Here is a 19,435-nt window from a genome sequence, read left to right as displayed (position 1 = left end):
GTATGAGGGGATTGTTGAACCAACTCTCCTTTATGGACGAAGTATGAATGTTGCGTGAAATGAAAAACAGGGTTGAACCTATTGGCGTAAAATGTTTGCGTTGTATATTTGGCATAAAAAGAGTGAGGGAGGTGTAGTGTAGTAGCGGTGGTAAAAAAAGTTTAGCACAGCTGAAAAGATGGATCAGTGTTTTTCTGGTGGAATGGTCATGTGCAATGAATTAAGTATGATAGCTGAGTGAAAAGAGGCCACAAATCAGAAGTGTTAAGAGGGTAGAGTGCAGAATGCCCTAGAAAACGTTATGTAGATGGTGTAAAGAGGTAATGTAAAGGGACGACCTTAATACCCTGGACACGCAAAAGTGCGCATAAGTGCAGTAGGTGTATACCGTGGCGTGTTGAGGGGGATTCGACTCGAGCTGATGAGCCTTCTGTGTAGGTATGTAAAAAGCGAATGACCAGCCACCGTGAGGAGGCTGAGGGCAGCAAGCAACAATACCGGCAAAAGCACGGCCTCGTCTCCCGAGTCTTCTTAGCAACAAGACGTAAATTCTTGATTACGAAATGAACTCCGGCCTTGCATATTAATGAAGAAAAGTTGTCGATCAGCCTACACTCATTCGTCTTACCTACTTTGAAACTTAACAGTGTCTGCTCGTCGAGAGAGAGAGAGAGAGAGAGAGAGAGAGAGAGAGAGAGAGAGAGAGAGAGAGAGAGAGAGCACTACAAGACTGACCATCAGAATCCCCTCCCAGGCTTATCATTCTCACAAAGCTCTATTCCTGAACTCTGAATAATTCTCAAATACCTTCTCACATAAATAAAGTCAAACATTACAAATTTACCTAGCAGACGAAACATGAACCATTCCCGCACCATCACATACTCCGAAACTACCATTCATATGGGAACCTTAATCTCTTCAGGGAGTTTGGTGTGAGGAAGTTGTATTGTTAATGACCATGTAACAAACCATTAAGAGGGGGATAATGAACGAGAAATGGAAAATTCTAAGATAGCAAGTAGAAGTGCCGGAAGGTTGATTCTAGAGAAAGAAACCCTCCCTAAACCGTGAGGAAATACCTTCGACACTTCTCAGAGAACGTCTTCTCAAAAGCAGAGCTGAATAAATGAAGAGCCTAGAAATAATGCACCTCGTTGCAATGGAATCAAAATCATTCACTTTAAACACTTTCCTGGTCATTGCGAAGGAATATTAAATTACATTTATGAAAAAATTATCTGCACATGGCATTCCCCCCTCTTTACTGAAAAAGATAAGAATGACCTTCCTTCGTGAATCAGGAAAAGGTGACACCAGTCCTCTCGATAAGAGTACAGAAAATAGAGGACACGAAGTACAAGGCATTAAAGGTGGAACTGGGAGAAAACACCGCAGTTGCACTACGGCTTAATAGCTAGAGAGGTTGGACAGCAAGACTGAAGAAAGCAAACAGGAATGGAGGTAAAGTAAAAAAAAAGTGGGTACAGCTAGGGGCCTCAGGAAACACCCTTTAGTAATTACTACAGTGCGCCACGTGAAGGCACTGACAATACAGATTCCCGGTCCGGAAGTCGTGAAAAGACAACACACAAGTTGCAAACAACACCCTATTGTCTTACAGAGCAATTTTACCTTCCGGCAACACTGCAGAGCAAAACGTGCTTTTACGCATATCAACTTAGCAATCTAAAGCAACGCTGACAAAACAACAACAATTGCCACTAGATATATAAAGAAAGCTTATGAAACAGTCTGGTATAAAGGCTGGATTATCATATTGCACACCCCCGCCCCACCCCCACGAATTCCTAGATTTTATCACATTAATTTACAGCTTCCTCAAATCACCATACCCAAGGTCGGGGTATCATAGTTATCCCCCCTCCCTGGACCTGCCCTCTTCACGTCGGCGACCACCCAAACTCCAATCCAAAATGACAATAATGAATCAGTTTGCAGATGACCTGGTTCATGCTGAATGCTCTGAGGGAGCCCAGAATATGAAAATAAAACCAACAAGTAGGAACTAGATCAAAATTAAAAACTACAAAATAGAAAAGCAACACGCAGAAAGGCCAGTATACTTAGGCCGGCACCACCATTCAGATGATCGGGAAATCCGGTGGAATAAATATAAACAACGAGAATCGTCCTGTTGGGACAGAGACAAAAATACTAAGGTACACGATCCTCTGTAAAATACTACTTGTATTTTCCAGTGTCAGATTTCGGGAACACCATTCCAGCCTCCTCACTTCTGTCAGCGACAACAGTCCGTTGAAATCGCAAATCGCCTGAAATGACGTTTTCGATGGGAAAATCAAAGCCAAGGGTATTGTTCATGAAAAGCTGAATGTAGGTCTCCTCAGTATCAGGATAAGTAAATTTGAAAATAATCATTATACAAAATGAAGGCAATGTCATAAAAAAAAATGACAGAAAATCCACAGTAAAGTCCCCCCTTCCGGAGGGCAGTGTCGTCAGTGCTTCTCACGTGGTGCATAGTGCAGTAGGCATTACTAAACGGTGTTTGAAGCGTCCCTTCGGCCCCCTACCTGCACTCTCTTTTTTGCCTTTTAATTTACCTCCTTTCTCGCTGCATTTCTTCTGTCTTGCCTCCAACCTTTAGCTATTAATTCTTGTACAACTGTTGGGTTTTCTTCCATTTCCTCCTTTAAATCACCTCCATTATTTTCTGGATCTCTTTATCTTGCTGTTTAATTAGCCCAACTCCCTCTATTCACAGTCTGAAGATGTGAATGGCCGAAAGTGCTTGAGGCACTAAATTTCTTAAGATTAAATCAAACCCCCCAAAAATCTCCGTTTAACCCATATATACCAAATCAGACTCATAAACCCAAAACAGGTCCTTAACCAAGAAATTCGAATATTGTCTTTAAATTTAAGAAAATATAAACGTCCTCGAAATGGTAACAAGTTTACACAAAGACATATATATATATATATATATATATATATATATATATATATATATATATATATATATATATATATATATATATATATATAGTATACTGAGTGTAAACGTAATTTATATATAGTATACTATAGTGGGTTATATATATTTATATATATATATATATATATATATATATATATATATATATATATATATACACATATATACACCATTTATCACTCTATCGATTAAAGTTATTCCCAAGATATAGTGATTGGATATTAAACGAGATTTGTAGCTTATTATGTGTTATATACAGGGTGTTTCGAAATTAGAGCCCCACCCCCCTACAGCATAAACTAAAATTGATATGGACGAAAACAAAGGTAATTCAGAACAGGTATTTATTAAAGTTTCTCTCTGAGTATTTAATATTTTGTGTGTCCTCCATCTGTCTGTACCACAGCCTGCATTCTTGAGGGATATGATTTCAGCAAATTGCAAAAAAGCTGAGACTCAAACTCCATTTCCCTGAGCACTTCGGCCACCTCCCTTCACAGGTCGTCGAGGCTTGGTATACCATCATAGTTCACTGTGCGCACTTCAACACGATCCTTTAAGATACTACCAATGTATTCACACACATTAAGGTCAGGGGAGCTACCTGGAAATTCACTTGACAAGAAGAAATCGATACCACTGTTTCGAAGCAGCTCCTGTGTCTGAAGAGCCTTGAAACATGGTGCCTCATCATGCAAAAATGTGACTTCTTCAACAGATAACACATTTTCAGGATCTTTGAGGAAAGGAAATACTCCACCAGTAAGCACAGTTTCTCAGGAAATTTCACAACTTGGCAATAGCGCACGTCATCGCTGATATCATCCACCTTTGCAGCCCAAATGATGTCATTTTTATGATTTGGCTTCCTGACTATGTAAATGAAGAATTCGTCTGATGCGGCAACAAGGAGAAAGTCAGCTTCATCCTATTCTTTAAGAATTGAACCACAAAACCATGCACGGTCTTCTCTCTGTTGCTGAGTGATGTTGGGCTTGCTGATAACATGAAATGGCTTGATACCAGATTTTTTCAACTCAGGATATACAGCACTATAACTTCTCTTCTTTCCCCTTTTTGTTTCTAGTTCAAGCGCCAATTTATGTAAAGACTTTCTTGGTCTACCCACTGCCTCAGCTATGATGTCTTTTGACTCCTGAGAAAGGACTTCAGGCCTTCCAAGAGTCTCACTCTTTTCGCAATGACAGTCATATGGGTTTTTGTTCTAGTTTCTTTTAACAAAAGATTCATCTCTTTTAATGTATATAGCTATCCAGGAATGTGAAAAGAAAGATGCACCAGCATCCCTGGTCTCTCTGAAGGTTATAGCCCAGATTCGGTCAATCCATCTGATTTCCTCTGAGTTGTTAGCCTTGGCTGTATCTAACTGTCACTCAGTCTGAAAATACAAGAAATGCAAAATGAAAAATAGCTTAATAGAAACTTAAAATAATGTACTTGGAGCTAGGCTATAGCAGAAAACTTCATAACTTTCCATTTTTTCTGTGGAGGGGGCCCCTCTAATTTCAAGCAAGTATATATATATATATATATATATATATATATATATATATATATATATATATATATATATATATATATATATATATATATATATATATATATATATATATATATATATATATATATATATATATATATATATATATATATATATATATATATATATATATATATATATATATATATATATATATATATATATATATATATATATATATATATATATATATATAATTTATATACGTGTGTGTATGTATGTGTATATATATATACTATATATATACATAAAAATATATATATATATGTATATATATATATATGTATATATACATATATATATATATATAAAATATATATATATATATATATAATATATATATATATATAATATATATATATATATATATATATATATATATATATATATATATATACATACACACATATATATTACCTGTATAGTAATCGATGCTGGATTGTGATTGGCCACATTGAACCAGAGGCCGAATGTTATTAAATTACTGTATTTGAAATGTGTCATCCCACAGACTCAAGATACGAAACTGGCTTTAATAACTTATCAGCAATTAATTATCAGTAATAATGAGTAACCACTGCTTGGGGAACAATACTCATTGAATGAAAAGAACAGCACCTGGGAAATCGTAAACAAAATGAAACTATATATAACACCAATAAAGTTTAAGGTTATTATTCAGGAATGTGGAGACCAGGGTAAAAGAAAATAGGGAATGTTGATTCTAGAATACTTTTTACAATGGAAGTGGAATTCAGAATATATAATCATTAAAACAATACTAAGTTAATACTCTATTTAAAAAAAAAACACCGAAAATATAAGAGCTAAATGATAACAGGGAAGAAACGGTTAAAAGAACGTTTCGACAAACATTTAGTGTTCATGAGAATTCCTTTGTGGCTGGATCAGAAATAACTAGCGTTCCCCCATCCAGATCAAGTAATAAATATATGTGTATATATATATATATATATATATATATATATATATATATATATATATATATATATATATATATATATAAACTGAATCACGAAAATATGGAACGTGATGGATATATAAATAAGGAAAAATTCACGAAGGAAAGAGAAACACTGGAGTGCTGTGAGAGGCCTTTCGACGGTCGTCCTTTACTTAGCAGACTCTTTCTTTCTTTTGGATTTTGTCTTTATATACACATAAATAAATAAATATATATAATATATATATATATATATATATATATATATATATATATATATATATATATATATATATATATATATATATATATATATATATATACATATATATATATACTTGAGTAATAAAAAATTATATATATATAAAATATATATATATATATATATATATATATATATATATATATATATATATATATATATATATATATATATATATATATATATATATATATATATATATATATATATATATATATATATATATATATATATATGATATTAAGTAGTGAAGTTGATTCTGGATCTCGATGGGGAACGCTAGTTATTTCTGATCCAGCCACAAAGGAATTCACAGGAAAACTAAATGTTTTGTCGAAAAGTTTTTTTTAACCGTTTCTTCCCTGTTATCATTTAGCTCTTATACTTACTTAGTATTTTTTGAAGGAATATATATTCTGAACATTTTCCTTTCATAGTAAACAGTATTCCAGAATCAATATTCCCTATTTTCTTTTACCCTGTCTCCACATTCCCGAGTTATTACCTTAGACTTTATTGGTGCTATATATAGTTTCATTTTGCTTTTGGTTCCCCAGTTGATCGTCTTTTCATTCAATGATTATTGTTCACCAAGCAGTGAATACTCATTACTGATAATTAATTACGCCAGTTTCGTATACAGTCTGTGGGATGACACATTTCAAATACAGTATATCAATAACACTCGGCCTCTTGTTCAATGTGGCCAATCACAATCCAGCATCGATTATTATCCAGGTAATAAAGACCAGTGGCTACTGATTATCATAGGTCACACATCAATGCTTCAAAACTTTACATATCAGTCAATACTTTCTTCTCCGGATGATTAACGCAGCGGCGATGAAAGCGACACTCGTCCCTATGGGTAATCTCGCATGAATATTTGACGCTTAGGGAGGAAAGTTTGAGGAAATAAGGAGGAAATATTGATGGCATGGAAAAACCTCTCTGTCTTTGCGAAGTGAAAAACTTCACGTACTCTCCCGGTGACTGACGCTTTAAAAGGTCACACATTTTCCGAGTGACTCATTGAGACAAGATTAACGACGAGAACCTTGGAATCAATGTGCAGTGTTTCTCTCAAGTTAGTGGGTGGGTGGGGAAACCTCGTGAATTATTTCGAAGTATCGGTGCACGAGCGTGGGTGCTGTCCTCTTGCGACGAAGCCCAAAATATGCACACACAAAATTACATTCAAGCTCACAGCAAAAACGACGCGTGCAGTAGAGTTAAAATGCAAATAAAAATACACATTAGAGGACATTTTGTAATCACTGAAATAATAAATCTTTATTCATATTTTTCTATATAATACCAGATAGTTTATGATAATTCATGATTCATATATTTCCAGAGTGGCTGTTTACTCGGATACCGGGAATAGAGCCAGAAGGCTGTTCGCCTTGAATCCGTGTGTGTCTGTATAAATACGGTCAGGAAATGGACATCTGGGCATTGAAGGAGTGGAACTCTCTTATAATGAAAGGACATTGTCCAGATACATTTTAGAATTGGAGACGAATAATACATCATTTTCATGAAATCTGAAGGAATGTTCTGTGAAAAGAACCATTGACACAGAATATGCCTAAATAATTGCTTTTGCAATTATTTGGGTCTAATGTGTTCGCTGACCTTAAAAAAATTTTATCCTTGTTATCATCGCCTTAATGTCCCTTTGCTTCTTTTTGTTATATAGATGGGTGAGAGAGAGAGAGAGAGAGAGAGAGAGAAAGGGCGGAGTTGCAATAAGCATTTATGATGGAAGTTAAGGTTAGGTCAAATCACGTTCTAAATACGTTATATATGCGCAGAATCCTGGAATGGAGCTCAAATCCTAGACACTCGGAATCGGGATGTGCTGCATCAGCCAATTAAATTACTGGGTCGAGGAAAACTTGCTTACCAAGGCGAAAGAAAATTCGGCTTGGGGCACGCTGGCGAAAACAAATCTGTGATTTAGTCCACGAGACTAGAGTGAATTTTTAAATTTTAGTTTTCTGTAAATGGAAACTATCGATATGGCTTTGTCTATCCGTCCGCCCTCAGATCTTAAAAACTACTGCGGCGAGAGGGCTGCAAATTGGTATGTTGATCATCCACCCTCCAGTCATCAAACATACCAAATTGCAGCCCTCTAGCCTCAGTTTTTTTTTTTTTTTTTATTTAAGGTTAAGGTTAGCTGTGGATCGTGCGTTTAGCACCGCTAGCGGTGCCAGCCACCGACGGATCTTTACTTGACCGCATCTGGGGAGCAACTGAGCCGGCCCGATCGTAGTTGAGAGTATCCAGGACCCACTTATAAGTGGGTCCTGAGAGTATCATACTGCAGTCCATCGATAGTTTCATACAGCATTATACGCTGTACAGAAAACTCGATTGCGCCGAAGTGACCGGCTCATTTTTTACTTGGTTTTATTTTTACAACGATTGGACGAAGGGAAGGGGTTACAACTCAAAAGGGTTCTCGTTGCAACAGTCTTCCAACAACGATCATTCGCTGCATTCAGAATTATTTCATTTTAATGCAACCAGGTTTATTCTTTTACAATAATAATTTTTCTCTTTCATGATAGTGCAATATTAGGCTGCAATATCAAGTGTTTCAATTGAAGGTTAGTCATTCAAATGATCCTATGCATTTTATATATATATATATATATATATATATATATATATATATATATATATATATATATAAAAAGAGAGAGAGAGAGATTTGTGGGAGAATATAACAGCTCATTTCATAGTCTAAAAATTTTTATTACTTGCACTAATTTTTGGTGCTTAATCCAGCTTCTGATTTAATACATGTGCTTGTTACTTTTTTCTTTTTTTTTCGTTTTTAACGTGCTTTTTTTCCATTTTTATATGGGGTAAGCATGATGCCTTCTTTTGAAGCACTTTGATTTGGCGGTGGGGTAGGCCGTACCCTCGACAAATCCCCATCTCCCTTTCTCCCAGCAGCGAGGAGAACTTGGCGGGTAGGTCGGCAGTCCGAGACGTGTGAGGTGTCTGTTATGTTTTTTAGAAGATGTTGGAGTGGCTTTGTTTTATGTGTGTATTAGTCTGTAACACCCATTTGCTTTCAGCAAACCTATCCGTTGATTACGTACGTAATCCCGGGGTGTCTACACGGATAGCAAAGTGTCCGCCTTCTCTGACTGGTCGGCTGCGGGGATTGAACCCTAGCCACAGACTTCTATGAAGTCTGAGGTTGCTGCTTCTACCAACCGAGCCATCGAGGCTCCAATACATGTGCTTGTTACTATTAACCATTTATCGTTCCCAGTCAGAATTCTTGCAAGATCTAAGGTAAAAGATTCCTTGTCTAAGCGAACGAGCGCACGAGAGTGATACCTTTTCGGTGCCCTTAGGGGCAACAAACATTATGAATATTCAATGAAGAAGAAAGGACTTATTATTTCCTAATAGTTTTATTATATATTATTGCCCATGATCTCGCATTCATTTTTCTTTTTATGGTGTTGATTCTTGCACTGTGAATATGGTCAACAAGTAAAACTGCTGCGCACTTTTCATTTTCATCACTCAGGTGAGCAACAAATGCGGTGTGCACACAATTTTATTACTAAGTTCTCACATTCTGCTCGTGGGCTCAATTTAGCAACTTGCCCACCAGAGCTATGTACAGTACTCGTACTGTGCGTAAATAGTCAAGAATAACTTAAACTCATCTTTTATATAAGACAAAATTGAGTTTTTCTATACTGTTTTCCAATTCAAGTTCCTACAAATATCAACTGGAAAGAAACGCCCTTCAACCCTTAGAGACACCAAGAAGGCCTTGCAGTTGGGGCGCAGTTATCGATGGGGTGGAAGAAAGTGTACGGTCCGGCGGTGCACTTGAAGCAGCAAAGTTTCCCTATGCCCTGGAAAATAACAAGGTTTCATTTTTAACGTTTCCATATTAATTATTCACGAAGAACGCGAATGAAAAACCTTACATTAGTACATTCCTATGTTGCTGCTACCTGTGGAGGGGATGAGGTCGCAATCATAATTTTCCTATAATTTTGTTAAAATCTATAACGAAAGTGCTAGCTTTGCAATAATGTCCACCTTGATAAGAGGTTTTATTCTTCTAAAAGACTACAACAGTTATAGCAACCTACATTCATAATATTATCATATTACAAAAGTGTTTTGCGGGAAGGGGAAGAGAAAGTGACACCCGAATAAAATTTTGTCTCTGTACCTCTCACCAAAAAGCCAATCTATTTCGTGCACAAGCTCAGAAGTACAGTCGCAAATGCTCTTTTACATGAAGTTACGCAAAAACAAAACACGATAACGGGTACTGCAATTTTGTAACCAATACACTAAAATCACTGGCTACTTGGAGCTAAGGTCGGAGACAAAATGCTGTTGCTCAAAGATGCCAGAAAACGTCTCTCGTGACACCGCCACAAGAGATCTTGATAATTCATGTGATCTCTCTTATTTAATCTCTTCGCTTACGTGATTGTTCCCCCTTGCTTGCTCTTCATTTAAACGATTTAAAATCACAACGCGCCTTACCATGTATCCCTCGTTCCCACAGCTGCTCACTTTATAGAAGACGTCAACATCCGGGTCATCAGTAGGCAGGATTTCACTGTCGAAGAGCTGGCACATGTTCCGAGCAGTGCTACCAACCATCGGGTTCACGTCTGGACCAAAGATATTTCTGACGTGCTTTCAGGGAGAAGAGAAAAATGTTTATGAACTCGTGCACCTTTTTGCAAACATGGTAACATCGTTACTGCATTCATTTGAATACCATAATAACTTCAGTTTCATGGGACGAGTGTTCACAAAAACATTCGCATAGTAAATAATTCAATAACTGCCATTTCAATTTTACAGCAAATGACAAATGTTAGTCGAGGTACGAAATCAATAAATGGTCATACAGGTTTTCAGAAATGAACGAGGGAACAAAATCTTTTAAAGGACAAAATTAAATATGGTGTAAACCTGGCAACGCTGCTTTATGAGAAGGATCGAAAGTGACCCGCCTGTTAGCATCAATGCTACTGAACCATCGCAAAACAAACCTATGAGCATCTATCTGGTACTCCATAGGACAGAACTCCTTTTTAAAATGCAGTAAAACGAGACCCTGGAAGACAACAGCAGTTAAATTCCGAATGCCTAATCGGCTGGGAATGATGATCCATTGCTTGAAGCAGTACTTGTTTAGGGAAAGGAATTTACTTGAAAACTTTGAATCTTTTTATGAATGATTTTTAGATTAATATCGCCCACTTCCGGTAATAATTTGTTCAATAAATTAATATTTCTTAGGAAACTTTCGCAAGAAAAGGCATCAGCAAGAGAATCTTGTTACTGTCAAATGATTAATATGGTAAAAAAATCGTTTTGACAATTATTGGTTAATGAAACAAAACATTTTACCTGGAGTCAACTCACTGGACGATGGTTTTTCATAAGACATTTTAACAGCCAGTTAATTGATATTTGTTGCCTCAAGTCTCAAGACAAATGATTGATGCTAGAATCTCTAATCATTTAATAAACTTTATTACTTCAGGTAATCTCCGCTGAAGGGGATAAACTTGAAAATACCATCCATTATAAACATAGGATAAGCGATTTATGAAAATGTATTACGTTAAGTCATCTCCTAAGGATTTATAACTGGCAATCAATTAATTAGTGTTTTTGTACCAACCAGCAATCACCTAGGCAAGTGATTTCCGTGAGAACCCCACTGGTAAATGAAAACAGAAAATAATCGCGGCTGTCTCTCACCTCGAGCAGTCTACCCGGGCAGTCCTTCTTGGGCTGGGAGCAAAAGCCGAGGAAGGAAGAAATCTCGAAGTCTGGGATGTCTTTTTCCACAAAACCACTGTTGGTTTTCAGGCGCAGACTCGTGAAACAGCTAAATAGAAGTGAAAGAAGATAATCAGGTAAAAAACAAAAAAAGTAAAAATTGCGCCGAAGTCTCTTAAACGCAATCTAGTTTTTTGTACAGCGTATAATGCTGTATGAGCCGCGGCCCATGAAACTTTCAGACACGCCCGGTGGTGGCCTGTCCTATAGCGTTGCTAGACGCACGATCATGGCTAACTTTAACCTTAAACAAAATAAATACTACTGAGGCTAGAGGGTTGCATTTTGGTATGTTTGATGATTGGAGGGTGGATGATCAACATACCAATTTGCAGCCCTCTAGCCTCAGTAGTTTTTAGATCTGAGGTCGGACAGGAAAAGTGCTGACAGAAAGAAGTGCGGACGGACAGACAAAGCCATCTCAATAGTTTTCTTTTACAGAAAACTAAAAAGGTGATTTTTCTCTACAGTGCTCCCTAGATTCATGGAATTCTAATGATCTCTTAATAAGTGTATTCTAAATACAGTATATTCTAACTGAGGCCACGGGGCAGTCGTGCAAAAGACCAGGCAGTGCTAACCTATGATCAGATACACCAAACATTCTCATCTTCGAAGGAATTGGATTATAAATTTACGAGACTGAGGCTGAGTTCCTTTACTTGCTATTTGGATTCCACTGATTCATCATATCTGTTAACCAGCATGAAAATGAACTAATGCAGCTCTTCAAGCAACACAATCAGTTTTACAGAGAACTGGTGTAAGTTTTCTTAATTCAACCCGTTCGTGTTGAGGAATCATTGACAGATGAGGAATGCAAACTTACGTCCGTTTGGCCGTAGACATATGAGATAGTAACGTCACGGCTATGAGTAGACAGGTGGACAGGTGACTTAACATTGTGACCTGGTAATAACAAATAGCAATTACTTGTGTTAGGCAGTCAGGTCATGGAACGAAATTTTTTTTATACATTTATCAATGAAACCAAGATTTTGGCATATTCACAAAATTTGTCCAATAATTTTCTTTTCGGTTACCCGGTTACTTTATTTCTTGCTTAAGTTTATGGCATGACTGCTAAGAAACCATTGAGTTAGATATTAGATTTCATTGGCATAAAGCATAACACTACTGGCAGGAGCGTGTGAATTCATGTTGCTATATTTTTCATTGAAATAGGAATATTCGTACGTATAATAGGGTTAACTTTAGTTGGAAATTATTTATATGTAAACTGATGATTTTCAAATATAGTGACAGCTGAGTCAAATTAGAATATGCACTTTTTTTTTAGAAGGTATGTGCAAGAAAAATTATTCTACGTCATTCCCACAAAAGTTACTTACAACGACAAGTTTGAAGGAAAGGTTCGCGAGAGAGGTGTGCTATGCCGATTCAGTATTATCACCGTATGAAAATTGCTTGGTTGATGAAGGCAGGTATCTCCTCTTATATATATACAGTATATATATATACACTTGCCACCTCAATCTCGCTCAAGATCAGCGACCAATCAGGAGCAGGCATTTCTTGACGTCACACAGCAAGTCAGAATTCCTGCAATGTTAATGAACAATAAGGGGAGTCACCTCTATTTCCAAATGAACAGCTGCTAATAATATACATATCTCCAAGCACTCGCCCATAATTATGCCTGATGCATATCGGACAAAGTAAGATAAAACGTTTACATTCTGCCGTTTTCCTACTTTCACAATAGCCATTGTGGATTAACAATGGAAGGAAATGTTTGCGCGAATTTTAGGAAAAGCGGCTCCCTTTTCTTTCTGATTATCACAATGTAACACATGTTTAGTTTATTTGTATTTTTTGGTGTTTATATATGTATTTTATGCCACTGAATTCAAAAATCACGTTCGTTTTGATGTAATATCGATGGTTTTTAATTTATTCTTAATTTCATATTTTCTCGTTCTATACCCAACTTTTCTCTACAGCAGTATGTTGGTTCAACCTATTCTAATATTCTAAGGATAATTACACTACAATACGTACTTTTTCATGTCTTGAAAGGTATTTAGGAAGTACAATATTAGTTAGAACAAAAAGAAACAATACAATTCTGCCCTTTAAATGCTTTGATAACTCTTTTCTTAAGATCAGAAGTGCTTTGACGATCGAGATTTTCTAGAGTGCATACTTTCATCTTTCCTGACTAGAGACCATATGTGATCTCTCATACGAAAGCTTCCTCCATTTCTTGGCTGCTGCTACTTGCTGGCTCTTCAGATGAAATAGCCATTGCCCCTTCCATCTGAAAGGAAAGAAATAATTACATACAGCAACTTAAACAAAGACTTGAACAACGTTAGTATTCCATACATCTTTAGGAAAATGAATGCATAGCTAGTAAATACTTAATGTTCAAGTTAATTAAAAGTAAGACTTTTGGAGAGTATGATAAGTATACTTACATTTTGTGGTGGTTGTGGTACTGGTAAGGTGCCATCATGAAGGACAGGGGCTCTAGATGATGGGATGTCCATCGTGATGGTTCTTCGGCTCTCTCCATACTCTGGGAACGGCAAAAGGCATTTTCCTTCCTGCACCCCTTAACCATCCTTCTAGAGTAGATGGGCAGCTTCCACATATCACATGAGGGGCCCATGGTTTGTCCTGGTCACCCATGGGCATTCCGAAATAGAGTCTGTACGCTATCCACAATTTGGCACCTTTCACGATCTTATGTAATACCTATTTTTTTCCAATATAATAACCACACATAGCAAAATGAATCTGGAGAATTTGTACACCCTCTAGTAGCCATCCTGAAGATAGCAGAACTTAGTAATTGATTTATCTCAAAGAGAAAATTAGATATTCACTGGGTAGCAGAACATATAACAGTTCTGAATAAAAAAAATTAATATATATAACATTGAAAGACGATATATTTCTATAACGGTCGATGATACAGAAAAAATAATTACATTTTTGGAATCAGCAGAGAAAAGTGATTAATAAACAGTAACAAAAATAAAATAAACAAAACTTTTGTAAAAAATTGTTACGTTGTGTTATCGACGGGAAATTTCATCTACAGGTTCTTCATCTTGTTATTTTTCTTCTGATTTATTAAGTTATTGATGAAAAGCACTCATATGTAAAGGAAGAAAGGGTTAAAACAATCCAAGTGTAAGAAAGGGAAATACAGAATAACAAAAGTACATCACGGAAAGATCAAGAAAACTAATACCAAGTAGATAACTGAAGCTCTAGAATTGTTATTTGGTCTTGCTTACTTACTTTGACAGCTTAGCATGGTTTGAGATACTTCAGGACCCCAGTAAAGGTGGCCCCATGCAAATAGAGTGTAAATTGAGTAATAAAAAACTTACATTCAGGTGGAACATTCAGGAAATGATGGTCTCATCGCTTCTAACAGAAAAGTTTTGTCTACATACCCTGTAAGTTCATGCATAACCAAGACATCAGTAGCTAGAGACTGAACGGTAGTTGTGCTTTAAGCAAGTAAATTTGTAGCATAACTAAGTACTGAAGATTGTCTCAAGTATCTGCTTTTTTATTTAGCTCAAATCCTTTAATCTCTATGTCAGTTACTGTTTAACCATCACGATGAATGTAGCTTTTGTACTTTTAGTCTGTTATACCCTTTCTTTCCGTAATGAAGTTGCAAGGCAAGTAGATAACTGAAGCTGCTGTAACTGTTATTTGGTCTTTGCTTACTTACTTTGACAGCTTAGCATGGTTTGAACTTCAGCTTCACCGCCACCCCAGTAAAGGTGGCCCCATGCAAATAGAGTGTAAATTGAGTAATAACCTATGACTTACATTCAGGTGGAAGCAGTCAGTATAAAATCCCTTTGCAATACCAAATTTATATCTAAGAAGCCCACGGTGTAACAACTGTATTCAGTAGTTAAAAGGGTAAACAGATCAATCAGTAAATAGAAAATTTCAAGATTTGAGGAAATTAGGCCATTCAGTTAACAAAACTGATTGTGACAATTATAAATTCAACTATGCGGGCAAAAATCTTCAAATTATGTTGTCAATACTACTTTAAGAAACGCGATAATACGGCTGCTCTTCACATACGAGAACCTGACTTACTTTCTTCTCAACCCCGACACTAAATATGACCTCTTCTACGCAGGTACATACCGTGACGTAGGCCAGACCTATAGCTGCGCCTTGACCATTTCCAAATTCCACTTAGGCATACGAAAGATCGATCACCCCTTGACCGGGCTATTGTTTATAGGATTTTAAGAGAGTGGAAATTACCTTTTCGTTCTTTATCAACTTTATATCGCTGGTTAAGTAAGATAGCTGTAGAACCTGGCATTCTGGAATCAGTAATCAACTTATTAAAAATCAAATCAGAGCCAATGGCGGAACACGAGCGTCAGTGTGTGATTTCCTTTGACGAGTGCATCGTTGCACAAATATGGAGTTATGGTAAAGGCACCGACACTTTGATCTTAAATCCAAAGGACAGTGCGCGATGTTTAAAGGACTTACGCCTTCCTGGAAACAAATTATTTATTATAATTTCGCCAATTACATGAAAAAGATCTCCTTTTCAAATTGATTATTCGGGTTGAGAAAGCTGGGTTTCCTGTAGTAGCCATGGATAATGACTTAGGATCAACAAATATCAGTTTATGGAATTCCTTAAGCATTGATACAAATAATTCTGCATTTTCTAACTCAGTAGATGATAACAGAAAAATACATGTGTTTGCCAATGCACCACACCTAATAAAACTCATTAGGAATAATTTCCTTGATCATGGATTTTTTTTGTCGGGAGATAGGTTTGCTCATTGTGGTTCAGTCAGGGAGTTAATTATGAGAAACAAAAGTGAGCTGCGGACAGCACATAAACTTTCCGAAAAGCATATCAATGTTATGGGCATGCAACGCATGAATGTTAAACTAGCGGAGCAATTACTGTCCGAAACATATAAATGTCGTCAGTACTTTGGTAACAAAGGTCTCCTTTAAGAAGAGGACTGGGAGACCACGAGCCAGTTTATTTGCCTTGTGGATACCTGGTTCGATTTATTTAATTTTCGAGTGCCTCATGATAGGAAGCCATCAAGAAATGCATATGGGTTGAATCTGGACTCACAAAACAAAACGTTGCAAGATATGATTCGAGTATCTAAAGCAGCGGTTCCCAAATAGGGGTAAATTACCCCACTAGGGGTAATGACAGTTTTCATTTTGACAGGTGGTGTAATATTATGTATGTATATATATACAGGCATATATATGCATATATTATTATTATTAAAAATTTAAATCTTACGAATCCAGTATCAGCCATAATTAGTTGTCACCTCAGAGGAGGGTGGAGTTTGGGAGGGGTAGGGGAGGGCTGCCGCATGTAACGGGTTTTTTCATATCCGGTCCGAGGTCAGAGGGAGACGGACGCATTATTATACTGTACAAAGAATCCATTGCTATTTTTAACCAAAACGGTAAATATGGGTTTTGTTTTAGACATTTTAGTGTTCCATTACTCAGCACCTCTGGAACACTGTAAAAAATGATCATAAAATAAATATAAAAGATTTTAAAATTATAGATAATGCTCCAAATGATAAATCGTAAAACATTTTAGAAAGCATTTACAAATTTTACATAAAAAGTTTAAAACCTAATTTAAATGAATATAAAACGTCAGCTACATTAAATATATGTTAGAAACATTATATCAAGTATTTTATCAGTATTTAGTTATTTTACCTCACACCCCATAATAAAATTGGTAACACCATATTATTAATTGTAACAAAATTTGAAAGTTGGGTTCGATATTTAAATGCGTTTATTAACAAAGTGTAATTATTTAACTTATAGAAAAATGTCATGATATGACTTCATGTGTATTATTTTTTGTTTTTGTGCTACTTTTATAAGTTTTGTGGTGTATTATTCTGATGATGGAGTAAGGCACTCCGAAAGCTAAATATGTTATTTGTTATTACATTGTGTTTGTTGTTTTTGATTAATATATATATATATATATATATATATATATATATATATATATATATATATATATATATGATATATATATATATATATATGTGTGTGTGTGTACATGTATATGTGTGTGTTTATATGTATGTAATATATATATATATATATATATATATATATATATATATATATATATATATATATATATATATATATATATATATATATATATATATATTGTTATGAATTTGACTAACTCACAACAAGTTACACTCAATATTCTAGAGCCAAAAACATCATATAATGGATAAGAAAATTCACTTCAAATTCACTTAGAACTAATTTAATAATTATAAGTTCCCATATAAAATAATCACATGTATAAATAAGGCTTCACTAGTGTCACAAAGAACACAATAAGAAGGTACTTACAGTTTCAATAATAACTTAAGATGTTAACACAAAGCAAGTCCAAAAGATCTCAATTTAAGGCCAGCAAGCAATATCCCAAGTAAACTTAAAAGCTAAACCTTAAGGGAGTCTAAAGAAAAATTCTAAAGAAAAGAAACTAACAAAAATAATGCAATGTTCACTCAACAGATCGCAGAAAGCTCTGATAGCTAAATTTGAAAGATACAGGTACATAACACCCTCCCTATGTTGAAATATCTGGAGATTTCAACAAAACAAATCTCTATCCTACACCATCTCTTGAGGATATCTGAACGAATGTTATCTTTGCCTCCTGAATATGCTTTATCTCGAGGTCGTAGGGTTGTAAAACCAGCCACCATCTGGTTAATCGAAAATTCTTGTTCTTCATTCGTCGCAGAAACTTGAGAGGATGGTGATCCGAATACACAGCAATCTTGAAAGGACTTCCTGACAAGTGCGGCAGACCTCGAACTTCTCTAAAGCCAGTAGTAGTGCAAGGCTTTCCTTCTCTATAGTAGAGTAGTGTTTCTGATGGGTTTTTGAATTTCTGAGACATATATGCCACAGGATGTAGTACGTCTCGAGGGCCACGTTGCAGCAAGACAGCGGCTCCCACTTCACTTTCATCAACTTCTAACAAGAACGCTGATTAAAGTCGGGTGCCTTTAACACAGGATGGGTAGCCAATAATCTCTTTTGCCTTTGAGAACGCTTCTTCACAAGCAGAAGTCCAGTCATATTTCTTCTTGCAACTCGTTAGCTCTGTCAACGGAGATACCACATCTGAAAAATTAGGACAAAATCTCCTATAATAACCAATCATGCCAAGTAATTTTGTACTTCTCTCTCTCCGGTTTGTGGGTCTCTCTAGCTGTAGAATTGCTTCAACTTTGGCGTCGACGGGGGCCACTTCTTCACTCCCAATAGCGTAACCCAAATACTGCAATTTGGCATGTCCAAAACTACTCTTTGCCAAATTTATTGTCAAATTTGCTCTTCTGAGTCTCTCGAATAAGGCCTTCAAAGTATTAATATGTTCCTCCCATGTTTCTGTAAAATAACTATATCATCAAGATAAACTTTAACACAAGGTAAATCTTTTATTATATTATCCATCACTCTTTGAAAAAATACTTGGTGCATTTTAAGTCCGAAAGGTAAAACTTTATATTGGAAAAGACCATCTGAGTAACAAAAAAGCAGTAAAAGGTCTTGCATCCAAAGCTATAGGAATGGAATAATATCCTTTGAGAAGATCAATTTTAGTTATGAACTTATAATTACTTACCAAGTCAATAAGATCATCTATCCTAAGTAAAGGATATGAATCAGACACAGTTACCTCATTCAATAACCGGAAATCTGTGCACAGTCTGTGTGTTCCAT

At 35.9% G+C, this 19,435-nt stretch overlaps 1 protein-coding gene across 2 annotated transcripts in view; it reads right to left on the bottom strand.

The window, feature by feature from the left end:
* Positions 1-8,820: 8,820 nt before the first annotated feature.
* LOC136840958 (uncharacterized) overlaps positions 8,821-19,435 on the bottom strand; it is a 43,348-nt gene continuing 32,733 nt past the window's right edge. The window contains exons 1-5 of one of the 2 annotated variants that reach the window (XM_067107942.1): positions 12,985-13,110; positions 12,462-12,541; positions 11,552-11,681; positions 10,316-10,471; positions 8,821-9,666 (exon numbers count right to left, since the gene is read on the bottom strand). In XM_067107942.1, coding sequence (XP_066964043.1) covers positions 9,562-9,666; positions 10,316-10,471; positions 11,552-11,681; positions 12,462-12,535 — 465 coding nt within the window. In that variant the 5' untranslated portion in view covers positions 12,536-12,541; positions 12,985-13,110 and the 3' untranslated portion in view covers positions 8,821-9,561. Of the gene's footprint in view, positions 9,667-10,315; positions 10,472-11,551; positions 11,682-12,461; positions 12,542-12,984; positions 13,111-19,435 lie in introns of those variants that run through there. The other variant, XM_067107943.1, reaches the window with a different exon arrangement.

The sequence above is a fragment of the Macrobrachium rosenbergii genome, chromosome 8 (genome assembly GCF_040412425.1).
Source record: "Macrobrachium rosenbergii isolate ZJJX-2024 chromosome 8, ASM4041242v1, whole genome shotgun sequence".
NCBI lineage: Eukaryota > Metazoa > Arthropoda > Malacostraca > Decapoda > Palaemonidae > Macrobrachium > Macrobrachium rosenbergii.
The sequence above is the reverse complement of the archived record's forward strand: the minus strand, read 5'-3'. Positions and strand labels throughout refer to the sequence as shown.